At 44.1% G+C, this 22,842-nt stretch overlaps 2 protein-coding genes across 10 annotated transcripts in view; both read right to left on the bottom strand.

Moving 5' to 3' along the window:
• Window positions 1–55: 55 nt before the first annotated feature.
• ddi2 (DNA-damage inducible protein 2) lies at window positions 56–11,476 on the bottom strand. Of its 4 annotated transcripts, none has more exons than XM_062546210.1 (10): window positions 11,038–11,476; window positions 9,853–9,979; window positions 8,752–9,054; window positions 7,315–7,441; window positions 6,912–7,039; window positions 6,531–6,659; window positions 5,969–6,072; window positions 4,976–5,168; window positions 3,582–3,632; window positions 2,789–3,285 (listed from the first exon to the last, which is right to left on the bottom strand). In XM_062546210.1, the coding sequence occupies exons 1-9, from the start codon at window positions 11,173–11,175 to the stop codon at window positions 3,622–3,624; spliced, it is 1,260 nt and encodes a 419-aa protein (XP_062402194.1). In that variant the 5' UTR covers window positions 11,176–11,476; the 3' UTR covers window positions 2,789–3,285; window positions 3,582–3,621. The 4 variants fall into 4 exon arrangements, with proteins under 4 accessions (XP_062402192.1, XP_062402193.1, XP_062402194.1 ...); XM_062546211.1 differs by having other exon boundaries at window positions 2,789–3,282; XM_062546208.1 differs by lacking the exons at window positions 4,976–5,168; window positions 5,969–6,072; window positions 6,531–6,659; ... (3 more) ...; window positions 9,853–9,979; window positions 11,038–11,476 and having other exon boundaries at window positions 56–3,285; window positions 3,582–4,100.
• A 584-nt stretch (window positions 11,477–12,060) lies between these two features.
• Window positions 12,061–22,842, bottom strand: part of cadpsb (Ca2+-dependent activator protein for secretion b) — a 92,868-nt gene continuing 82,086 nt past the window's right edge. For 4 of the 6 annotated variants that reach the window (XM_062546201.1, XM_062546205.1, XM_062546202.1 and 1 more), the window contains 8 exons: window positions 21,307–21,462; window positions 20,580–20,727; window positions 20,397–20,471; window positions 20,164–20,247; window positions 19,183–19,215; window positions 18,491–18,598; window positions 13,658–13,762; window positions 12,061–13,384 (listed from right to left, as the gene is read on the bottom strand). In XM_062546201.1, coding sequence (XP_062402185.1) covers window positions 13,208–13,384; window positions 13,658–13,762; window positions 18,491–18,598; window positions 19,183–19,215; window positions 20,164–20,247; window positions 20,397–20,471; window positions 20,580–20,727; window positions 21,307–21,462 — 886 coding nt within the window. In that variant the 3' untranslated portion in view covers window positions 12,061–13,207. The remainder of the gene's footprint in view (window positions 13,385–13,657; window positions 13,763–18,490; window positions 18,599–19,182; window positions 19,216–20,163; window positions 20,248–20,396; window positions 20,472–20,579; window positions 20,728–21,306; window positions 21,463–22,842) is intronic. The other 2 variants (XM_062546203.1, XM_062546204.1) reach the window with 1 other exon arrangement.

The raw sequence follows: 22,842 nt of genomic DNA, 5'->3' as shown, positions 1-22,842 counted from the left end.
GACGTTTCTTTGCATTTGCGAAAAGTTCAATCATAAAAATCACACAAGACAAGAATAAAATATAAAGAACCAGTTTTTATTTTTATTTATTTTTTTCAAATCGTATACAAGATCAAACAGAGTAACTGAAATATTCTGAATGTTGTTGCTACCTGGCCCGAGACTACAATGCACAGATATGACAAGACACATGACTGGAGGACGTGACAGCTGGAAAGGATGCGCCAGGATTATGACATATACGATATTCGGCCAATTAAAAACAATACACATAGGGTAAATCATTGGGATAGAATGGAGACTGCCATGAAATTCCTGGAAAGATGGCTGAGCGTACTACACAGAACTGATGTTCTATCACTATTTCACATAAAAAAAAACCTTCTACTCACCACACTCATCCTTTCATAACAATGTCTTTTTTTTATTTAATAAAACCAAGAAAAAAAACCCCAACCCTTTATTTCTTAACATCAAAGACAAAATATGATGATGCAAAGCGATTATTTTCTTTTCTGTGGGTGTACACAAGATATACACACATCAAGTTATCCAGGATTGGCAACGAAGAGAAAAAAAAGATTATTGCCTGAAATGAAGATGAAAATAAGACACAGAAGCACCTCTATATTCTGTCCCCAAATTTCCACAGTGTGTAATCACCACAGTTTAAAAATAGTTTGGATAATGCAAGTTGTGTATTTATATTCTGTATCTGGAAAGAAAAAGAAAACGACCCATTGTAAATCCGATGTACAAAAACAGTGGCATTAGCAAATTGATGGACAGAGCTAATATGCTTTGTGAGATGCTCCAGTCAGGCAGACCAACTTCACCTTAGGATCAAGCCTGATATCTCTGTGCATGGGTACGGCAGTCTTGGCAGCATTCCGTACTGCCTACACAGCACATGAAAATTAATTTTCCCACAACCTCCCCCTTAGCATCTCAGAACAGTTGTTTTGTTTCAGGAGATAAAGTTTCCAAGGGCCTTTTTGCTCTTTATAGAGGGAAGAGCCTCTGTCCTTCCAAATTTTCCTCTAGAATTGTTTTTTCCAAACCCAGTTTTACCTAATGACGCTCATGATTATAAAGAGCATTCATATACACTCTTAATCCTTATGATCCATTATCAAGAGACCTATTCAATTGATAGACAAGGCAATGTCTTCACAAATAAACTGAAAGCCTGCAACTCAAATCACCTCCCAAATCCCAACACTGACACTGATGGCTGTTGACTGACTGCCGGGAACCTGCAGAGGCTACATGCAAACAAGTCGCCAAGAAGTACACATGTCCTCTGACATCAAAGCTGATGGAAACAGCCGCTCAAAACATGTCTATGGACCCACCCACCACACGTGCACGTAAAATTCTGCAGATAGACAGACAGAGAGAGAGAGAGAGAGAGAGAGAGCGCAAGATTGACTGAACACCAGTGGACTTGAGAAGAGACGAGCCCCACAGGGTGGTGTTGTGAGTGGTGGGAGAGGTCATGCTACACGTTATCAGACCGACTGAGGTCAGTCAGTCAGTGGATGGCTCTGGTCTATGTGGGCACGCTGATCTTGCGCGCCAGCAGCACCAGCAGCGCCAGCTCCACACAGCCCTGGGCCTGCTCCAGCGCCTGCACCGCCTCCTGCGCCGAGAAGCCGGCTGCCTGGATTCTCTGGATGTCCTCCGCAGGGAAGCGCTCGGCCGCCGAGGTGGTGGGAGCAGCAGGGGCAGCAAGAGGGCTGGGAGTCGAAGGAGTGGACGTGGCAGAAGAGGCTGAGCAGCCACCCGCAGGCTGTTCGCTGGAGGAGCCCACGGCCAGAGAGAGGGGTCTCTGCTGGTCGGATTGGCCGGACGGCAGGTCGGGGGCGTCAGCCCCTGAGTCCCGGCCGTCAGCCTCCCCCCTCCCCTGCTGACCCTCGGGGGGCTCACGTTCGGTCATGTCCTCCTCCGACGGGGGAGCCTCTTGCGCCTCTGACTGGCCATCTCTCTCGTCGCAGTCCCCCATGTCCACCAGGGGGTGTGTGTCTGGCCGGCAGCCCACTGCTTCCTCTCTTTCTGGAGCATCAGCAGGGTCACCAGCGGGTGCCGGGATGTCCGCGCTGTGCCCCGGCTCAGTTTCAGACGGGCATGGGGGCAGCGTTTCGTCGGTGTTCGGCGCCTCCTGAACCGGAGCAGGTGATCTAGACGTAGCGGGCGTTTGCTGATCCAAGCCATCAGCATCCAGTCTGCCGGTAGAGGGAGAGAGTGCGCGGTTGGACACCAGGAGCTGATGGAGCTCCTTCAAGGCCTGTGCTAGAGAGGGGATGTTATTGCTACCACTGCCACTGCTATTGCTGCCGCTGCTGCTTCCGTTGCCGTTGCTGCTGCTGCTGCTGCTGCTAGAGCTGCCTCCCTCGGGCTGGTCCCGCTCCAAGTCGTCCGCCCGCTCTGGCTCCTCCATGCTCTCCTCTGAGGTGGGCTGTTCTGAGGGCATGCGGTGTGGCGTGACCAGGCCTGGCGGGTCAAAGGTCGTTTTGGCGTCTGACACGACGAGAAGTGGCGAGCGTTTGCCACCCGCGTCGTGTCCGTTCTCGGGGGGCGGTGAGCACGTCCGTTTGGCAGCGCTGGTCTTGGACAGGTCCATCTCCGGGTGAACAGGCTCCTGGGGAGGTAGAGGACAAGCCTCCCCAGACCCAGAGGTCTCGCTGTGCTCAGATGTCTCCAAAGAGCCGAGCTCGAGTTTGTCCATTTCCGCATGACTCTCCATGTCCTCCACTGTGGCAGAGGCTGGCTCCTGACGGCTCACTGAAGCGAACCCAGGCCCCTGAGATGGGGCACTGCTTGGGGAGGGAGGGTCAGTTGTCTTAAGACAAGGTTCAAGGGGAGGGAGCGGGTCTTGTAGACTAGATGGAACAAGAGATTGTGTATCCTGATGGACAGATGGCACTGAATCATGCATCTCTGGGGGTTGGGATGGGACAGGTGGCTGAACGGGCCGGGAACAGGGTGGAACATTACGTTGACTTTCCTGAAGAGAGGATGGGGCAGGAGGTGGCTTCTCCTGGGCTAGTGGAAGGGGTACAGACTGTGGCGCACTAGACGGGAGGAGAGGGGTGTCCAGATTGGGAGAGTTGGGCTCAGGGACATGGATGGGGGGCAGGGGGGTCGGTGCGGACTGGGAGCGGTCCAAGATCCGACCCTGGGCTCCTGAGGTGGAGGGAGAGGGGCTAGGGGCTTTGTCGAATGGTTTGTAAAAGTGTTTTGGCGCTGATCGAGATGAGGTAGTTTGTCCATCTTCAGTGTCTACTGGAAGAGGGAAGAAGGCTTCATTCAACTTATTCAACAATTATAAATACAACACACACACAAACAGCATAACAGCATGCTCTAAAAAAGCTGGGACAAAAATCTTGCTGTTCATGCAGAATGTGTTTTTGTGGTCACTGCAATCTGAGGAAATTTGTAAAAAATTAAAAATGCAATGTTGCAATTAAATGTGAGCCTTTTGTGACAGGGATCCATTGGATCAATGATGAACAACTTCATAAAAACACATTTAGTGGTGTTGCTGGGATGCATTGCTCTTGCGACGTTTGTGTTACCTGGTTGGAAGGGCCCTCTCCAGCTGTCTCCACAAATGCATCAGTGCTGGCCTGCTCAGGGTTAGGGCGTACACACACACCACACACAGCATGCAATGGGAGGCAAAAAGAGTTAGCACAAACACACACACACACACACACACACACACACACACGCAAACATGTGGCCATCTGTCACATATATCACTCAAGATGAGGCTGAAAGCCTGAGGTTTAGAATGTAAGTGTATTCCCAAGCATGCTAAATAAATTATCACCAGGACTTTTTCTAGACTAGCACAAGCTTTTGAACCACAAAACATTAGTGCATCTAGATATACATTTGTGTCTGTACTCTCTTCGGCTTCCATAAGTAATGCTGGTCACATGACTATGCATGCCGTTCGTTCACTCACACTCTCTCTCTCACTCACACACACACACACACACACACACACACACACACACACACACACACACACACACACACACACACACACACACACACACACACACACACACACACACACACACACACACACACACACACACACACACACACACACACACACACACACACACACACACACACACACACACACACACACACACACACACACACACACACACACACACACACACACACACACACACACACACACACACACACACACAGTGTGGGATTAGCTGAAATCAAACCTTCTGTTCATACCCCCAAATAGCTTAACTGCTTGCTGCTGTCTACAAGAAGTGTACATTCTATTTAGGACTGCACCAGGTAGCTTTTTGTCCTCCAGAGTACGAGGCGAGGTGCTTAAGCGTTGACATATTGTGACAGAAAGACGGCACATGGCAGAGTATCCACAGCAGTCAAGCAAAAACCCAGCATGCAATCCCGGGGTGCCTACCCTACAGGACTCTCCCAGATGGCCCGGACACTAAAGCCTTTGCTTTACTGCTCTGACTGTTAATCTAAGACTACAGGAGTCTGGTAAGGCTTCCTTCCCTAGTGGCTAATAGAGATGGATTGTTTTACCACTCTAAAGCCTCACCATTGGATTTCAGTAGATTTCCAGCTAGTATTACCATATACCTTAAAGCCAAAAGGACCCTTACTTTATAACATTAGCATAGGAGTACTGTATTGCAAATCTACAAAAATAAATTACAGCAATCAGTCATAGATACTTGCTCTACTGAACATCAGTACCCAAACCCACACCAGCCCCATCCTTAGCCTTAGCTATATCGTGGACAAAACAATTCTCAGAATCCGCTAATTTATTCCAGATATGAATAAAAGCTGAACCCTGAACTGAAGTGAGGAATGCTTTAGAATCGACTCCACAAAATGGCCTTGCACCCAACCCAGCCCCGCCCATTCCCACCCTGCCCTTCCTGAGCATGCTCCTCACCGCTCTCCTGCACGGATCTCTCGATGGCCTCGGCCAGCTCGCGGTCAGCAATCTCTTCAGCTTGGGGCTCGTCGCGGCCCTCCGGACCGTAGGCCAACCTGGCGCACTCTGGCAGCTCTCCTTCAGGCAAGAAGCGCGTCTCTGAGCCCGTGGTGCCGATCAGAAGGACGCTTTTCTTCAGGTCGATGGAGCACTGTGTCAGGGCAGACCAGAGAACAGAGACTTCACATCACCAAATGCATCGGCCTATTGTTATGGCCCTAGTGTGTTCTGGCCGTCTGTATGGGTGCCTCTCAGCATCTCTCCTCGATGCTCGGGCCTCGAGGCTCGTTCCCACTGATCTATAACGAACACTGGATAGACTATCCCATTATTCTTTATGTAGATCAGTGAGGACGAGGATCGAGGAAGGAAGAGAGGGTGTATAAAAGACCAAATGAGAGGCACCCTATGTGTGCTACCTTTCCAGTTTTCGGGCCCCGCCCACCTCTGATTGCCAAAGTGGAGTTCCTGCTTGTGTCTAATTGGTCAGCCATTAAAAGGCTCAAGATGGCGTCAGAGCAGGGCCTTAGAGCCCACCAGCATCCACGGCTGTGAGAGCCGTGGATGGCTGTGTGTATTGTGGGTATGTTTTATGACTGACTTCTATCAGATTTGTTGTGAGACTTGAAATGGCTACCTAATCAAGTCCAAATGACACTGCTGTGCTGCGCAGCATCATGGGAGACGTTATGTCAAACTCCATTAACATTTACGTGTTTTCATTCAGCAGACATTTTTATCCATAGCGAGTTACAAAAATAACACTGAAGCTACAATGCAGAGGGGACCGTGCTGTAGGTAAGAAGTAATACTATGTCAATCAATGCTACTACTAGAGGATGAAAGTGCAGAAGCTAAAAAAGACTGAAAGTGCAGACGCTAAAAATAATATCAAGTCCCATGCCATTACAATTCAAATGAACCACACTTTCTGCACATGCAAACACAAACCTGATGTCTCTTCAGCATGTCCAGTCCCAGTAACATATCCATGGGCTGATCCTCAAGAAGGGAGAAGGAGCAGGGGAGGAAATCCCCTTCTATCTGCACCTGAGCTGAAACAGCAAAGCCAAGCAAAGCTGTTACCACATGAAACTCCACACCAATATCAGATTAGTCAAAGAAAAAAAAACTTCACTTCAGCACTTTCAAAACAGTCCACTCAAAAAGAAATAATTCAGTGAGCTCCCATCTGAGGTCATGGCCTTCATATAATGTGGTGCGACTGATTGTGATTATGCGCTTAAAACGATTCTTTGTAAGCATAAAGGCCAGTCTGTTCTCCAGCAATGAATTGGTGCAGGAAATTAAAGTCACTCGGTCTACATTTGGAGCCTGCTCCGGCAAAAGCACAGTTGTTTTTGGAATGGTGGATCCCTTGACAACCTTTGAACAGGGCTGATGGAAATGTGGAAAGTCAGGGAGCGTCTAGGATTACTATAACACGGTTACTAGCTGAAAACTGTTGTTATAAGAAGCCGGGTAGTGCAAGGCTCTTGCCCAGGGGATGTACCTAAGTGCACTCTGCCAATGATCTTCTGCGTTCCCACACCCTTGGCAATGCCAGCCCAGCGACGGTCCACCAGCCGCATGATGTTGCAGCGCTCTGCACATGCCTGGCTCATAATAGTCATTTGAGCACCTGAGAGAAACAAGAGAGACAAACGTGAGGTAGGATGAGATATTTTTGGACGTGAGAATGTAAAGAATGTGGAGAAAAACATCCAAGGTGAACCCTAGAGATCTATTAGCTTGGTTTGAATGGCAACATACTATTGACGATGATTATGGCATTTCAGCGACAACACAACACACTTTCCTGAGAGTGGCTGACAAATGGGACACACGACACACTTTCCTGAGAGTGGCTGACAAATGGATTTTTGAAAGTTACCTGAATCCACAAAGGCCTTGACAGGATGTCCATTTACTTTGCAGTTGATGTACAGCATGACCACCTGACCAAAGCTCTCAGGTGCCTCTTCCATAGCAATAGTCATGTTTTCCTCAATGTTGTGCTGTCTATGGTACAAACAAACAAACAAGATACTGATTGGCACATGTGGTGGTTGGGGGATTTCCGAAAGTAAAAAATAAAGATGAAAGGCTGATTTAATCCCCTGGACAAACAGCAGAGGGAGACAAATAAAAACTCAGAGAGTAAACGCTGACCACCCAAAGCTTGGGGCTCACTCGTGCTCCTCAGAGCTTCGACCCCAGACCTGCTTATCCAGTGATTGAGATGCCAGCTCATCCTCGTGTGACCTTTTGGGTGTAAGCGTGTGTGCGTGCTTCACCTGATATCCTCCTCTATTTTGGCCTGGGCCTCCAGGTCAAAGGGGTCAGCTGTGAGCAGTCGGATCCTTTCCTGCTCCCTGCGTGCCCGGTCCTGTTGTTGCTCCTGCAGCACCTTGGTGAAACGCTCTGAGAGAGCAGAAAATCAGAAGTAGAAGTTGAGTTAAGCACCAACATGATGAGCAGCACACATTTGAAATGTACAGGGTCATATTATAAGAACCTTCTAGATGACCAACGACGTAGAGGTGACACATTTGACCACAGTCAATGTACTAGTCAAAGTCTGTCCGTTGATATTCTCACTGTGATATTCATGTTCCGACTATTTAGTTGTCTGAACATGTTGTGTAAATTGAACTTGCTAATAAGCAATGAGCACGTGTGGCGCGTGCTGTCTTAGTTGCTTGTGTCAATTAAATTACCAGCAGACTTTCGAAAGAGTACGACATTGTTCCTGGGAGAAAACGGAAAAGCTTGAATTCTTATCATCCAATCAGTCTTTATCATGCAAGTCAGCGTTTTTTTTTGTTTTGCTATGAAAAGCAGCAGATTGCCTTGACAGCACTAGTGCTGAGCTAAGGACATGGCAGCTTGGCGTTGATTCCAGCTACACTATTCCAGAGTGTAATATGATACTCATCAGTGTCAGTCAGTTTAATGTTGTCTAGGAACATTTGAGCATTCTGAGTGATTCTTTGAAGGGGCAAGACATTCCATTAAATACAGAAATGATCAATACTCGGCACTTAGCAATGACATAAAACGCTGTTTAAAGGCACACGCCAACTTTTTTTGGGAATAAATTATTAAGGAGCATGGTAACTTTTTATGAAATTTGCTTATCTGCCGTCTATCCCAGAGTTAGATAACAGGATACATATCCTTCTCTTCTCTGTGTGCGCAACAACCCAGTCTGACACCGTTAGCCTAGCTTCCCTTAAATTCACTGGAAGTGGGTTAGACCAGTTAGCCTATAGCGCCCGTTCAGCCAACTGGTCTGGTCGTTCACACCAACAACAATAACTATAAACAAATATCATTCTCGTTAATATGAATGACTATGTTCACACATGAACTATAACGATATGAAGAACGATAACGATAAGAGCCAATCAGAACCCATCACATTTTAGCCATCACATTTATTAAGATGAGGAGAGACTTGTTTTATCCTTGGTCAGTGTGAACGCTTTTATCGTTATCGTTAATAGTTATAGTTATCGTTCTTGGTGTGAAGTCTGTGGTAGACAGCAGATAAGCTAATTTCATAAAATGTTGCCATGCTCCTTGAAGCCCTGTGATCCCTGCCTAAAGAACTACAGTAACTGTGTCTAAATAGCAAAAAGCAAAGAGAATTTGGGAGAAATCTGTGGAAATGTATATCCTCCACAGCACTTAAAGAAAGAGAGGTGGACATTGAGTCTGTCTGCTCTCACCCAGGTCTCCACTGAGTAGAGCCTCAGCCAGCGGAGGGTTCCTCTCCTTCAGCAGGGACAGCTCGTGGGGGTTAGCTAGCAGCATTTCTCTGAGCAGCGAGGGATCGTCCAATCCCTGAGGAGAGGCGGGGGCGGCACCACCCGCGACAGCAGGGGCGGGAGCAGGGGCAGGGGCAGGAGCAGCAGCAGGGCGTTGCTGGGGTGTGTTTGTACGCGGCTGTGCTGACTGTGGAGGCTTCCGTGCTGACTGGCGTCCGGAGGTGCCTGGGACTGCAATGCTGCTGAAGTCAATACGAGGGAGACCTAGGGAAGTAAGCAGAAAGGGAAAGTGACAGTGACGATGAGGCAAAGGCGTGTCGCAACAAAATCACTACAAAAGACATTTTGAGCCAGGCCACTTCCTCAAACCGATTGTTCTACCTCCTATACCTCCCAATTCCTATACGCAGTCTCTAAGGGTGTTTTCATGCCAAAATCCTTAAGAGCATTTATATTGCATCATAGTGGGTATGATGACCCTTTTGTTTCGGCTTGTTTGCACTGGTCAGAATGCAACAATCATTCTGAGACCTCCAAAAAGAGGTGGTCTCTCAATTCGCATCTTCTGGACTAAAACTATTCAATTGTCACAGGAATGTTTACACATTATTAACGTATGGTGTGGTCATCCTTTCCTTATTAGCCTACAATAACAGCAGAAAAGACATGGACCCATGAGGAACTCACAGCTGTTCACAACTCCGCCTGTGTCCATTTAAAATGTTAAAATATAAAAGATTATTCGCAGTGGCAAAGATTTGCATTTCATCTAACCATCATTGAAATACATGAAAATCGACAGGTCCAAGATCAACCCAAGTGGCTCTGCATACATTGTAAAATGGTCAACGGTGCATATTCATTTCCTGAAGACAAACACCAAATGACCAATGACTTCTCTTAACAAATGTGAGTCTAAACCTGAACCTTCATCATGTTGCAACATTGTAACAACTTATTCTTTGCTGCTGACCAAAGTAATCAAACGATATGTCTGAATATGCCCGAAGAGGATATCTAAAATTCTTCTTTATGTCTCTTCCATCTGTTGATATTGATTACCTGGGAAGGAAGGCTGAGCTTGAGGCATTCTCTCAGCCTGTCTGAGCACCACCACATCTCCATCCTTCAGGCCATAAGTCCCCAAGGAGCGGGTGGGGTCTCTTAAGGGTTGCTCTGAATAAGTGATCTGAGAGAGCAACAAAAACAACAAAGAGTATTATTCACATATTTAATACACACAATGTCAGGGTGTTTTACTGCTCTAAAACTCAATACTGTAATACATTTTAAATGACATTTGAAATACACAAAATATCAAAACCATATAGACTATCAATTCAATAGACACACTGCTGGTGAAAATATCTTGAAAACTTGAATATCTTGTAGAGCCAATATAGTTATTAGTAACTGAGAAAAATTATTGAACATGATGTGGCACTAGTGCACATGTGACTGGGGTCCTGGGTTGTGTCAAAGCATATGAGGGGACATAATATGACAACAGTCATATCCACAATTGTGTGAATGCTTTTACTGTCAATGCTCTCGTACACACAACCCAGTTTCCATAATGAAATGGCAACACTCAATATTTTTCCAAGCTAATGTCAGCTAACGTTAGCACTGTATTGTTCGTGTTACAGGCTTCAATCATTTTTGAATGCATTATGGTACGTTAAAGAACAAGATACCCTCCAAATCGCAGAAAACTTTGCTTACAATTTAAATAATACCAGGACTGGCATGTTTAACCTTTTAGGCTTGGTGCCTAACACGCTGTCTGGTTACTAGCATCACTATTGTCATGTCATGTTTACACCGGCTTGACTGTCGGTAGCGAGTTCAGCTAGGATTGACCATCATAGTCACTGTTTTACAGAGAACAGCAAAAAGCAAGGTCCAACTTTTCAAAGGTAGCTAGGTAAAATCATTGGTATGTTTATGTTACTCTATGTACAGTATCTGACATTAACAATAGCAGCTCGCTGACGTTATGCAGTAGACACTAACTCTAGTGGCTTTAAGTAGCTCAGATTTCACCAACATCATAAATTATGAGGTCAAAACTCACTGGCATTTGGAAAACATGTTAGCACATTCAAGACGATTAATTGACTTGCTAACGTAGAAGTGAGCTATTTTACTCGCTAACGTCAGTGACAAGCTAACAGTCTGGCTAGCTCGGTGACTAGACAGTCAGCCTGTTAGCTGGAGTAGTTGGAATACTTTTCAGGTGGTTACCTGTATCTCCCCGGCCGGTATTCCCGATTCTAATTCGCAAAGAGCCATGAAGTCCCTAAGTTCAAGGTCTGGGGACACCTCGAGGGCAAATGTCGTTTCCGAGCTGTCTCTCGGTGCGCAAAATACGGTCAACAGCATTGCGCCTAGGGTCACTTGAACCCGATTGAGAGTAGTGTTTCTCCCTCAATTAGCTAGCTAGCTTTTTGGCTTAGCCTTGTAGCGTTGCTGCTTTTTCAGTTTGTTTCAGTTTCACGTTTGATCGAGACACGTTCCTCCACGACAACGATCAAAAACTCATCGTCAGTGTTTCGTTTAACTTGAAGTCGATTTATATTTACACATATGATAACGTTATACACGAAAAGACAACTCTTTCTCCTCACAGTGGGTGTCCTGGTTTCTTTGAAAATTTCGTCTATCACACTGCCGTAAATGGTTCAAAACGCACTGACGTAAACTGTTTTGTGTGGCTCTTGATCTTCTGTGGAAAAAAATCCATCCTCTATGGTAGTAATGTTGCAACTCCCACCCTCCCACCATGGCATAACGTGTGAGATGCATTTCTGTAGACTACATTTATAATGTCGTGTTATTTGTTATAGATAGATTCGTGATCTAGTAAATTTGGCATATCTTATTGTAGACATTTCTACCTTTGATTTTTCCTTTATGGCAATAGACATTTCAGACACGTCATGTCAATGGTAGGCTATTTGCACGATCAGTGGATGATTGTTTTGTACATCTTTCGTCGTGGTCGTGGATATTTTGGTTGTGTTTAGGCCTAAGCCTAATTGTTTTGAAGTTGAACCTGTTTTGGGCCATTGCCAAGTCTACTTTAAATAGAAATGTCTCAATGTTTCCCTTCTTCTGTGGGCTACATAGGCCTACTTAATATAGCCTAAACAACATAGAAACATCAAACATTAAAACATCCTCGTTAAAATGTCACATTAATGTAACAATAATACAACAATTACAGCCTAATAATAAAAGAAAAGATGGAAACAGTGTGCATGAATGTATTTGTACAGTTATTTTTATTGAGAGGCCACAGCTCTTGCATATTACAACTGTTGGCTTTGATAAGGCAAAAGCAAGAATGAATTCACCAGCTAATTCACAGAAGAAAACAAAAAGCTTTTTTCAGAGAGGGTGGGAACCCACAGGCATGCATTGATGGCTCAGAGTGCAATGTACAGCGTTGTATGTACAAAAACAACAGTGATATCCAAATAAATGGCACATACCTCATTCTGCTTAACAAACCAAAATTTAGACAAGACAACTTCAGTTTGAAAAAAAAAACTCAAAATAAACTCTAAATAGATTTTTTTTTCAATGTTTGTTCAAATGTGTAAGTAAATTTACTGCAGTTAATATGTAAATAAATAAAAAATAAATAATCTCCATCAGGCTGGAGTTATGATAATATTGCATTTCCGGAATACCAACTTTTTCGGTTTCAGATGGCTATCTTGTTGGTGAACTGCAACATTGACACAAGATGTACAGTAAAATCATGAAGGCTAAAACATGAGGATGTGCAGACAGAGAGAAGACATTTACTCTGAAGATCAGTGAACTAAAATACAGAGGTTTCTTTTTCAGTTTCGAAGCAGTTGGCATTCACTTAAAAAGAGACAAGACAAAAGAAAGGTCCACACACTCATCTTCACGACAATGTACAATAAATGTATGTAACAGTACGTCAAAGCGCCATATATGTATCGCATTGGACAAGGACACACCTAATAATCTCACTCAACATTGTCAAACAAATGGTACTCCATATTGCTTAGGAACACATAGAAACAAATTCTGAAATTAATGAATAAAAAAAATGGTGCTATTTTTTTATATCATGACACAGCTAAAACTGTTGAAGTTTATTTTTTAAGACTTTTAATTAACTCTTTTTACTCAGTTACAATTACTATTCTTTTTTTTTTCATTTATTAGAGAGCTGTTTTCATGGGCGTTTCGAGTCAACAGAGAGGTCCTAGAGTGGCTAGTCTGAGTAAACGGAGTCATTACATGCATCATCAGTTACCAGGCGAAGTTAAAATGTGTTTAGGGTTCAGGAGTGGGGGCGGGAGGCTGAGGATCCAGAGGGCGGTAGTGGTGGTGGTGGTGGTGGTGGTGGTGGGCACCGGTGGAGGTAAGTGCTCTAGTCATCCTCCTCATCCTCTTCGTCACTGTCCTTCATGGAAATGCCCTGCATGCCGCCCTCTCTCACCGAGGCCGAGGCCTCCTCCACCGTCAGCCTGGTGCGGACCGTCTCATACATCTTGCTGTTCAGTGTAGAGTCCAGCACTCCCTGGAGACGGAAGTCTCTGTACTTTTTCTGTAAGAAGCACATTCCCAGACTTGGTCAGTCTGCCAGCTACATATCATTAGCTATCAATCTAGCATGTTGCGTTGCTTTATACCATCCGGCAGAAAAAAAAGCTTGTATTACTTTGACAGACATTTAATTTTTTAAGCCTGTTACAGAGACAAATGGCATCTTCAGTAATAAAAGAAAAGTCGTGTATGCCATTACTGGGCCATACAATATATGGCTCTCTCATAAATTGGTTCGCACTTTCCCGAATGGAATTGTGGGTCAGGGCTTCACCTTTACAATCCTGATGAGGATTTTCAGCTGGTAGACGTGAAGCTGCTGCTCCATGCGTTCAGTGAGCCATGTACCCAGGAGGTTCATGGTCCCAGTGTACCATTGCTGAAACACACACAAACACAGCATTCTCCAGCAAAACACAAACACACACAGACACCACACACAAAAACAGATACAAGCAGGACAAAATGTCTGTCCTGACAAGATAAAAAGTACGCACAGCTTTATCACAGTCACATGCCACAGGACACATAGCCAGACGGTAACTGTAACAATGACACGCCCTCACACTCATGCACATCCTCTCTGAGAGGATTGCTGGCTCTATGAAATGCACATGCGCACACACACGCGCGCGCACATACACACACACACACACACACACACACACACACACACACAGACATACACACACACATACACACACACACACACACACACACAATACACATCTATTTGAACGCATATGAAGTCAACATGTGCAGGACATGTTGACACAGACACGAACGCACACTGAATTCTTATTAGTTTAGGATGGGCTGATCTCTAAAAGGCTTGTTTTCCACTCTCAACTAAGAAGACCTTGAATCTGCAAAAGAAGGATATAGTAAAAATCATGTGTATAAAATTACATATTGCTCTGTTGTGATGTCATAGTGAATGCAAGGCACTGCTTCCACCATGTGAGGGCACTAGACTTGGAAATCCGGTGGCTTGCCAGCCACTATTTAACTGTTCTGCATGGGCCGTTTTAGGTCCAATGTCTGATACTGACATTTAAATGCTGTATCATCTGCTGGTACTTAAGAGTTCATTACTTTTTCAATTCTCCAGAAATGTAGCAGACAATAAAGTTCTCTATCATAAAATGTAACATTCTATGAAATTCTGTTAAGTGTTGCCCATGAAGGTAATCAAAACCAAAGACAGAATATGAAGCTATGGTATTAAATGACAGACTAAATAAAACTCTTTGTATGAATAGTTTTGGTGACATAACCAGACAACTCTGTACGGTAACCAGTGGCAGTGAAGTAAAACACATGATTGAAAGAGTATGAAAGTGTAAGTGTGCAAAGTAAGCCCACAGGCAACAATGAGCAGTACTGTTTTCTTCAACCATTTCTGTAATCTTAAATCCGTAATGCAACTACAAATAGCGCACAGGAAATATGGAGGTCAAATCCAAAAAGTCTGTAAGCTTCTCAGATAAAAGAGAACAGCACATGTATGAATGCATGAAGGGTTCTTACCTCATAATAGTATAAAATGCGACTCAAAATCTTTGATATATGATTCTGTGGAGTGACTAGGCAGGAAAGAGCATTTACTTCGACCATCTGGGGTTGGAACAACTGCGGGTGATTACTGATGTGCCAGATCAGAACATTAATTTAGAATGAAATCCAAACGCTTCTCAAGTGTCCGCATCGCCCCAGACACCCTCAGAGATGTGAGCTATTATTGATTAACTCTAGGCTTCCATCTATATAGTCTGACTGATCGATTTGTTTGTTTGTTAATTGATTGACTGATTGAATTCATTGGGACAATTTTGGTTGCTTCATCTGATTAAGTGGTTCACTTCATCTGATTAATGGCAATTGAACGGACTGAATCGTGGCTTTGATTGATCATTTTGAGGATTGCCTGTCCACTTCACATAGTCCACTGAATCGTGCATCGCATGCAGGCAGGTTGAGCAGGCTGGTGGGTGCTAGTAGGAGTATTAGCTTGTGTGTGTAAGAATGGGGGCTTTGAGCAGAGGGTCATGCTAGTAGATGTACACAGGTAGATTATTTGATCTCAACTCATGCCACTCAACAGAATGTGATAAAACAGCAGGACAAAAGAGATAAGTTTCACTTCGTTGAGAGAAAAGAAAAAAAAGAAGGAAGAAGGTCATATAAGGCAGAAGGTGAGCAAAGAGAGTTAGCAGATGAGGACGAGCAGAGAGCGCACGGGTGAGAGATGGCAGGGGAGGGCAAGTGTGAGAAGGGAGCACCGCACAACACTGGAGACGGACTTCACAGGTGGTCAGATGTCTTGACCATGCATCATTGAAACAGGTTGCATAGTGTCAAAACGAGTGGACGGGGGTGGATGCTGCACAGCACAGACGTTCAGCCTTAAAAGGACAGACTCTGCGCTGAACGCAACAGCCTGCCCTTCTGAAATATGCATGCAATACAAAATAAATAGACAAAACACAGCCCTACAAAAAAAGTCCTGAAAAGACACATTTATCAGCCCCCACTGTATGTACTCATCACACCAACCACACACACACACAAAAACACACACAAATCACGTGTGTGTCCCACACACTTGGTCATGAACACACACTCACGCATATGATAGCACAGACAGGAATTAACACATATCTTAAAAGTTGAGCCCTGACACAAATGTATGCAGCACGACACACTGCCAATGAGACAAGGCTTCACACCACTCCACTGTGTCACCACGCTCATTTGCAACCCTCACACACACACGCACATGTAAGCACACACACACGCACATGTAAGCACACACACACTCACACACATGTACGCATGCACACACATGTAAGCACACACACACTCACACACATGTACGCACGCACACACTCACACGCACATGTAAGCACACACACACTCTCACACATGTACACACACACACACACATGTAAGCACACACACACTCACACACATGTACGCACACACACACACACACACACACACACATATATACACACCACACACACATATATACACACCACACACACACACACACATGCACGCACGCACACATACACACGCACACACACACACACACACACATACACACACACACACACACGCATGCAGGCACGCACACATACACACACACACACACACACACACACACACACGCACACATACACACGCACACACACACACACACATATACACACACACACACACACGCATGCAGGCATGCACGCACGCACGCACGCACGCACGCACGCACGCACGCACGCACGCACACACACACACACACACACACACACACACACACACACACACACACACACACACACACACACACACACAATTCAGCAAAACATCAGTGAAAACAAAGACCACACATCAGCGTACATGTATCACCAGGGATTATTTCTGTTTAGAGGGCAGTGCTCTCATTCTTTGACACTCACAGATCGTAGCTGATGTAAAAACAAGGGGTTTTCAGTTAGTTAGGTAATTACTAAAGAGACTAATCAGAGAATATTCTTCATTAAGATTACAGCTTTTCTCGATTGTTAACACACATTTTCTGAAAACATGCCTCATATTCTCAGAACTCTACACACAAATCCAAAACAACACACACAATGGGCAAAACTCCACAATTCTCCTGCAAAATGACACTTTACCTTCAAAACAATGTAATTTCTCCTCAAAATGCTCTTTTGTTCTCAAGAGACACACACAAACCATCATATATCAAGACATTTACAAGGACCAGTTGAACACTGATGTGCTCAGTGTAAAACACTGCGATGAATTGAAAACACTTCTTCTCCATTCATTATAATGACTTGGGCCTTTTTTTGTTCAGTGTTACACTACAAACAGTACTACAAACAGTAGATAAGCTGATACAGTAAGTTGATATGCTTACCCTATCAATATTTTGAAATATCTCATTGTTTTCTATTATTTTTCTTTGTATTTCCCGTAATGTTTTGCCGTTTTTTCTAGGACAATGCTCATGATTTCAGTTTCCTGTTTAGGAGACAGAAGCCCTTGTGTTTCGGCTCTTTCGGCTGCCAAACAAATAGTAAAATTCTGTAAACTGTGTAGGAATACAAAGTAGGATTACTTTCCCCAAATACTTGAAACATACTTTATTTTTACAGTCCTATAGAACAGCCCACAGGCAATACTGTACTACTGCAGTAGTGTATTGTACTGTCCGGTACTGTACTTTATTGATACGCAGCACTGCAATGTTCTAGTGGCTCGGATCTCATCAGAGATTACGGTCCTTGGCCTCCCCATCCTCCTCCTCTTACTCTCACTCCTCTACTGCCTGTACTACTATACTGTATACTGAAGCTCTGATTGCTAATTGTTAGACTGTGTGACAGGAGTTTGCCCATCTGATGAGTCAGTGTGCATGGTAGGGCAGTTAGCTTTAGAATTTGAATGGCAGTGTGTTCTTTGTGAAAACAAGACATTTTCTTCATGAAAATTGTGTCTAATGCACAGAATTGTGTGTAGTGTTTTGAAAACAGTGTGTTATAGAACTGCAATTTGAGTGTAAAGCCGAAATTGTGCTTATAGTTCAGCAGAATCGGTTCAGGAGGTTGGTGCATGAGCTACATATTATGGGAATTGTGTCTCAAGTACCAGAAATTGTGTGTAAACAATTGAGAAAAACTGTAAGTATTTTCAACTGGACATTCTATTCATTTATTTGTTCATGTCCAGTCAAATGTTTTAGTTGTACAGGAGAGCACTGCTTAAAATAATCCCATTTTCAAAGGTTGCTGAACACTTTGCCTTTCAGCAAAAATGTCGCAGTACACAGAAGGCATAAGCGATATAAAAATGCTACACTGGAATACAGTGGGTTTAACAACATTTATAGTAAGTGCAAGGAGAGACAGGATTAAAGTAAGAGTGTGAGACAGACAAAGAAAGATAGACAGAGACACACAGTCTCTGCAGCCTCTTGAAGTTGACATGTTTTTTCGTTTCTTTTTCTCAAGTGACTTATCCCTCTCTGACCCAATGTTTTGCCTCATTTTGGATAGGCCCCTCCCATCGTGGGACTTGGAGGAGGCGGCATCTTACTTACATCAAATAACCTCTCTATGTACACCTCCTCATTGACCTTATCTCGCAGAATGTCCTGAGAGTGCCGCACAAAGGTTACGTATCCATCCGCCACATCCATCCCGGGTTTCTAGAAGAACCAGGACAAACAAGAGTGTTAGCGGTCTAACGGTATCCATGGCGATCCCTTACTGAGACTTTTACAATATTTATTCCAAGAGAGTCCGGGCCAAGCTGGCAACACAAAAAAAGAGAAACTTGAAAAGTAACGAATGAAAGGAATAATTGGGTAGGCAGATGGTGGGTTAAAATAGGAAAGGAACACACACAGAAAGGATCCAAACACTGGTGGGACACAGTCATGCGTAAAACACACAGGCCACGACCGAACATGATGGCTAAAGTGACTACTCTTCAGTCAACGGGGTTAGGAAGTTAACATGATCAACGTCACGAATGTTGTGAATAGCTGTTAATACAAAGTGGTAAAGGTGATTTTAATCAATGGCCAAATTCTGATCAAGTCAGCTCATGTTGGTTGGCTCTAAAGAGGGAGACATTTTAGACACCACCAGCATTTTGAAAGAAAGTATAGATACAGAATGTTAGATATTTAAATGTTTAAATATTTTCAAGACACCAGACACAACACAGACAGTAGGCAAACTGACAAAGGCAACAACAACACAAAGGCAAACTGGCGTGACCACTTACAGGGACATCCACATACTTTGAGGCCGCTTTCACCTGAAATCAAAAGAACATTGTCTTTACAGTAAAGGAGTCTGACAGAACAACCATGCATAGAACTGTCTTCATTGATCTCACAACGCACTAGGTGCATTCTACGTATAGAAAATATAACAATTTAAAATGTTTGAAAAGGCAAATCTCCTTTCAACCTCATTCTCAAAACAAAACAAACCATTTCAGTAGCTTTATGATGAAGTACCTTGAAAGGTTCAGAATAACAGCATTAATTTCCCCTGCAGGCAAAGCCTTACGGATCATATGCAAAGGTAACACCATTTGTTTTTATAATTAAAATGAAATTAAAATCATATGTTAGAAATCCAAAAGTGCTCATAATAATAATTAATCAAAATAGCGTGTTCTAGAGTGGTGTGATTGTTCAATTGCATTATTGCATGCAGCAAACTCCTTTTAAAAGAGCAAACATAGTGATTTATATCAGGCACCTTTGCATAAGATCTTTCAATCAGGTTATTTCCAAAGCAGCCTGTAAAGCATGATGTTTTAACTCTCGCACAGTGCTCATGTCAGTCATTAGGTGTGGGTTTAAAGTGAGTTCAGCTCTCGTCATAGAAGCACTTTAGCATTTGCCCTTGGTCAATACCAACCAATACAACTCCTTGTCCATTTCAAACAGCATCTGACCGAATTCAAAATGGTAGCCTATTTTGTGTGTTCACATGTTCCACTGAACACTGGATTTAGAAATGGACATGTTCATGTACTGTCTGGTGATGACCAAGAGTGTGGAAAAGGACAAAGTATCTACTTTCTGAATCTGGGATTTCCACCTCTACTTTGGTGCTATAGGGCACATGAATCTTTTATATTTTTGGATGATTTAGAAATAAATATTTATGTGCTGAGTGAAATGGAAGATGTTCTCCAGATTGTACAACCATAGGGGTCCGGCAGCTATGAAGGATAGCATGTTATACTCACTGTGAAAGACAGAAAGGATGAGAACAGTGTCCCTTCATCGTAACGGGATATCTTCGCCAACACACTCTCAAGAATAGCAACAAACTAAACATTTGAACAAACAAGAAAACATATTCATGGTTTCGTTTCATCCACTTCATGAAATCACAAAATTACTCATGGTGTCCCTCTTCACCTTAAAAGCAATGCCATTTAACATACTACGATGATATGTTAATAGATTTGTTACATACCTTTGCAACCAAAAGAGAAATCATTTCCTTGACACTCGATTCAATGAGTTCATCTATTTTAGAATGTTTCTGTTTCTAAACAAGAGAAAAGGCAACAATACATACACCTTAGTAAAGGAGGAGATCTGTAGTATAGGCTTGTCATTTTTTGACTACTCACTATACTCTCAGATTGGTCCTTACCTCTGAACCCATCTCCATTGCACAGAGTTTAGCCGACTGGTCCTTGGCATCCACCATCATATTAAACATGGTGCATATGGAGAGGGGAATTCGGAAGTCGGTGGAGCGGCTGCTCTTGGTCAGCTTGGACTCCAATGCCATGCGGGTGCTGTTACACAACAAGCAGGAAATGTGCTTAGATGCCAGATGAGAGAAAAAGTACAAATTCTAGAAACTTCGTCTCTCACGAATAATTGGTTGTGAACTGGATGTATACCGCATAGCCATACAAAATGTGACCGCTGCTCAGTACTGCACAATTTCTCCGCAAAAATGAATCATGCCGATTTGTCTCCATCTCGTACTCCATCCCCTACTCTTGCAACTCAAGTGAGGGAGTGAGTGTGTGTGTGTGTGTGTGTGTGTGTTTGCTTCTGTGCGCATGTGTGCTTGCTCTTGAGTGTGAGTGTGTGCGTGTTAATGCGTGTGTTTGTATGTAGTTTATGAATGTGTGTGTGCGTGTGTGTGTGTGTGTGTGTGTGTGCGCGCATGCGTGTGTGGGAGGGGAGGGGGTATGGTGTACTATGGTATACTTCAGTAGCGCAGTGGTCATAATAACTTAACAAAAGTAAATGCCCTATACTGTGAATCTATGCAAGGTAATTCCCCACTAAATCTACCACATGCATTCAACCCATGAACAAATATGTTTTCTGAATGGGAGTCACTGACAAAATATGACATGTACCGTTTCACACAATTCTCAATCATGTCGCTGGACATCTCCTTCATGCGGTTATCAAGCTGCTTGGCGAACTCCTCCTCAGGCCAGTGCAGATCCCTGATGAAGGTCTGCAGGGCGTCCAGCTTCCAGAAAAGGTCCTCAGATGTTCCAGAGCCATTGCTGACAGGCACAAGCACATGTCAGAGGTCAAGAGTAAAGGCTCGCCAGGCCACACGCACACATATTGTGGGGATGCAGAGGGCCAGACTCGCTCAGCAATAGAACAGCACATTTGGGTGTGTATGCTTTACTTTGACCACACGCTGACTGAATCCTGACTGGAGGTTTTTGTACAGGACATACAGAACGTATTCTCCGATTTGAGGGTGGATAATTACTTCAGTCAGTTTGTCAGTCAGCGTATGGCAAAATAAGTAGACAGAACTGCCCCGAAAAGGAAAAACCAATAACCAAACCAGCTGGAGTGGTTATTAACCCTATAGCAGTTAACAGACTTCATGCACGCTTTGTCTGAGAACATGTTTTCATTTGTGGGGAGTTCTTGGGAATGTCATGGTGAGAGAGGGCATGTACAGTGGACACAGCTCTTTCTTATGGGTACCCTTATAAGACTGCTTATAGCTGATAGTTTCTCTCCAGCTACAGCTGAAGCAAGGGGCAAGTTTTCAGAGGGTCAAAAACACGAGGCACTAAATTAGGCTAGTGGAGTCATAGTCTGTTTTGTACAAATGTTTGTCCGGCTTCTTAGGGCTTACTGTCTGGTTAAAGTTTAGCCCCAAGTCCAAAGACACTTGCTTTGACAAATAGATTTTCAACATTTTATGATTCATGTTATCAAAGGGAGCAAAGACATGAGCATTTTTTTCACAGAAGGGACAGTAGGTCCTTTAGTAAGGCAGAAGAGCTAAGAGTCCATGATAAAAAAAACACAGTACAAACGCCAGGCTCTCTCTCACCACCCATGCCCGACATTGAAGTGTGTGTGTGTGTGTGTGGGGGGGGGGGTGTTGAGGTCAAACACACCATGCAGTCAGTTCTGAACACTTGGTCATCCTGAGCAGAGATATAGATGGGTGAGCAAAGAGGGTCTGATGTGAGGGTGGAGGAGACTACGACTAGTTTCTATTGTCACGGATGCCAGCTCCACTGAAGAGGGCAGAGCTTCCGCGCATAAGAGAATGCAGAGACAGATCTACGTGTGATGAGAGTGGAGAGTTCCCACCTGCCACCAACCGACACTCACGGATGCCTTCCTCACCTCTCTTTCACCCTTAGATCTACAACCACCACCTGCTTCTGATGGTCTTTGGTATTATTTGCCCTCAATGGTGCCTTCCAGGCAGCGCTGCCTTCAAGGCACTACTCCCCTCAGTTTAGGGGTAGGATGAGGGTTGGGGGGGTTAGGGTTAGGAATAGGGTAAAGGTAGTGCTGCCTGGAAGGTGGCGTTGGGGGCAAAAAACACCATTGAGCGCTTCTGATCACAGTCCCGCTATATTCATAAAGCATCAACAGGAGTTCTAATAGGTCACATATCATAC

This window comes from Sardina pilchardus, chromosome 9 (genome assembly GCF_963854185.1).
Source record: "Sardina pilchardus chromosome 9, fSarPil1.1, whole genome shotgun sequence".
In the NCBI taxonomy this organism is placed as follows: Eukaryota; Metazoa; Chordata; class Actinopteri; order Clupeiformes; family Clupeidae; genus Sardina; species Sardina pilchardus.
The sequence above is the reverse complement of the archived record's forward strand: the minus strand, read 5'-3'. Positions and strand labels throughout refer to the sequence as shown.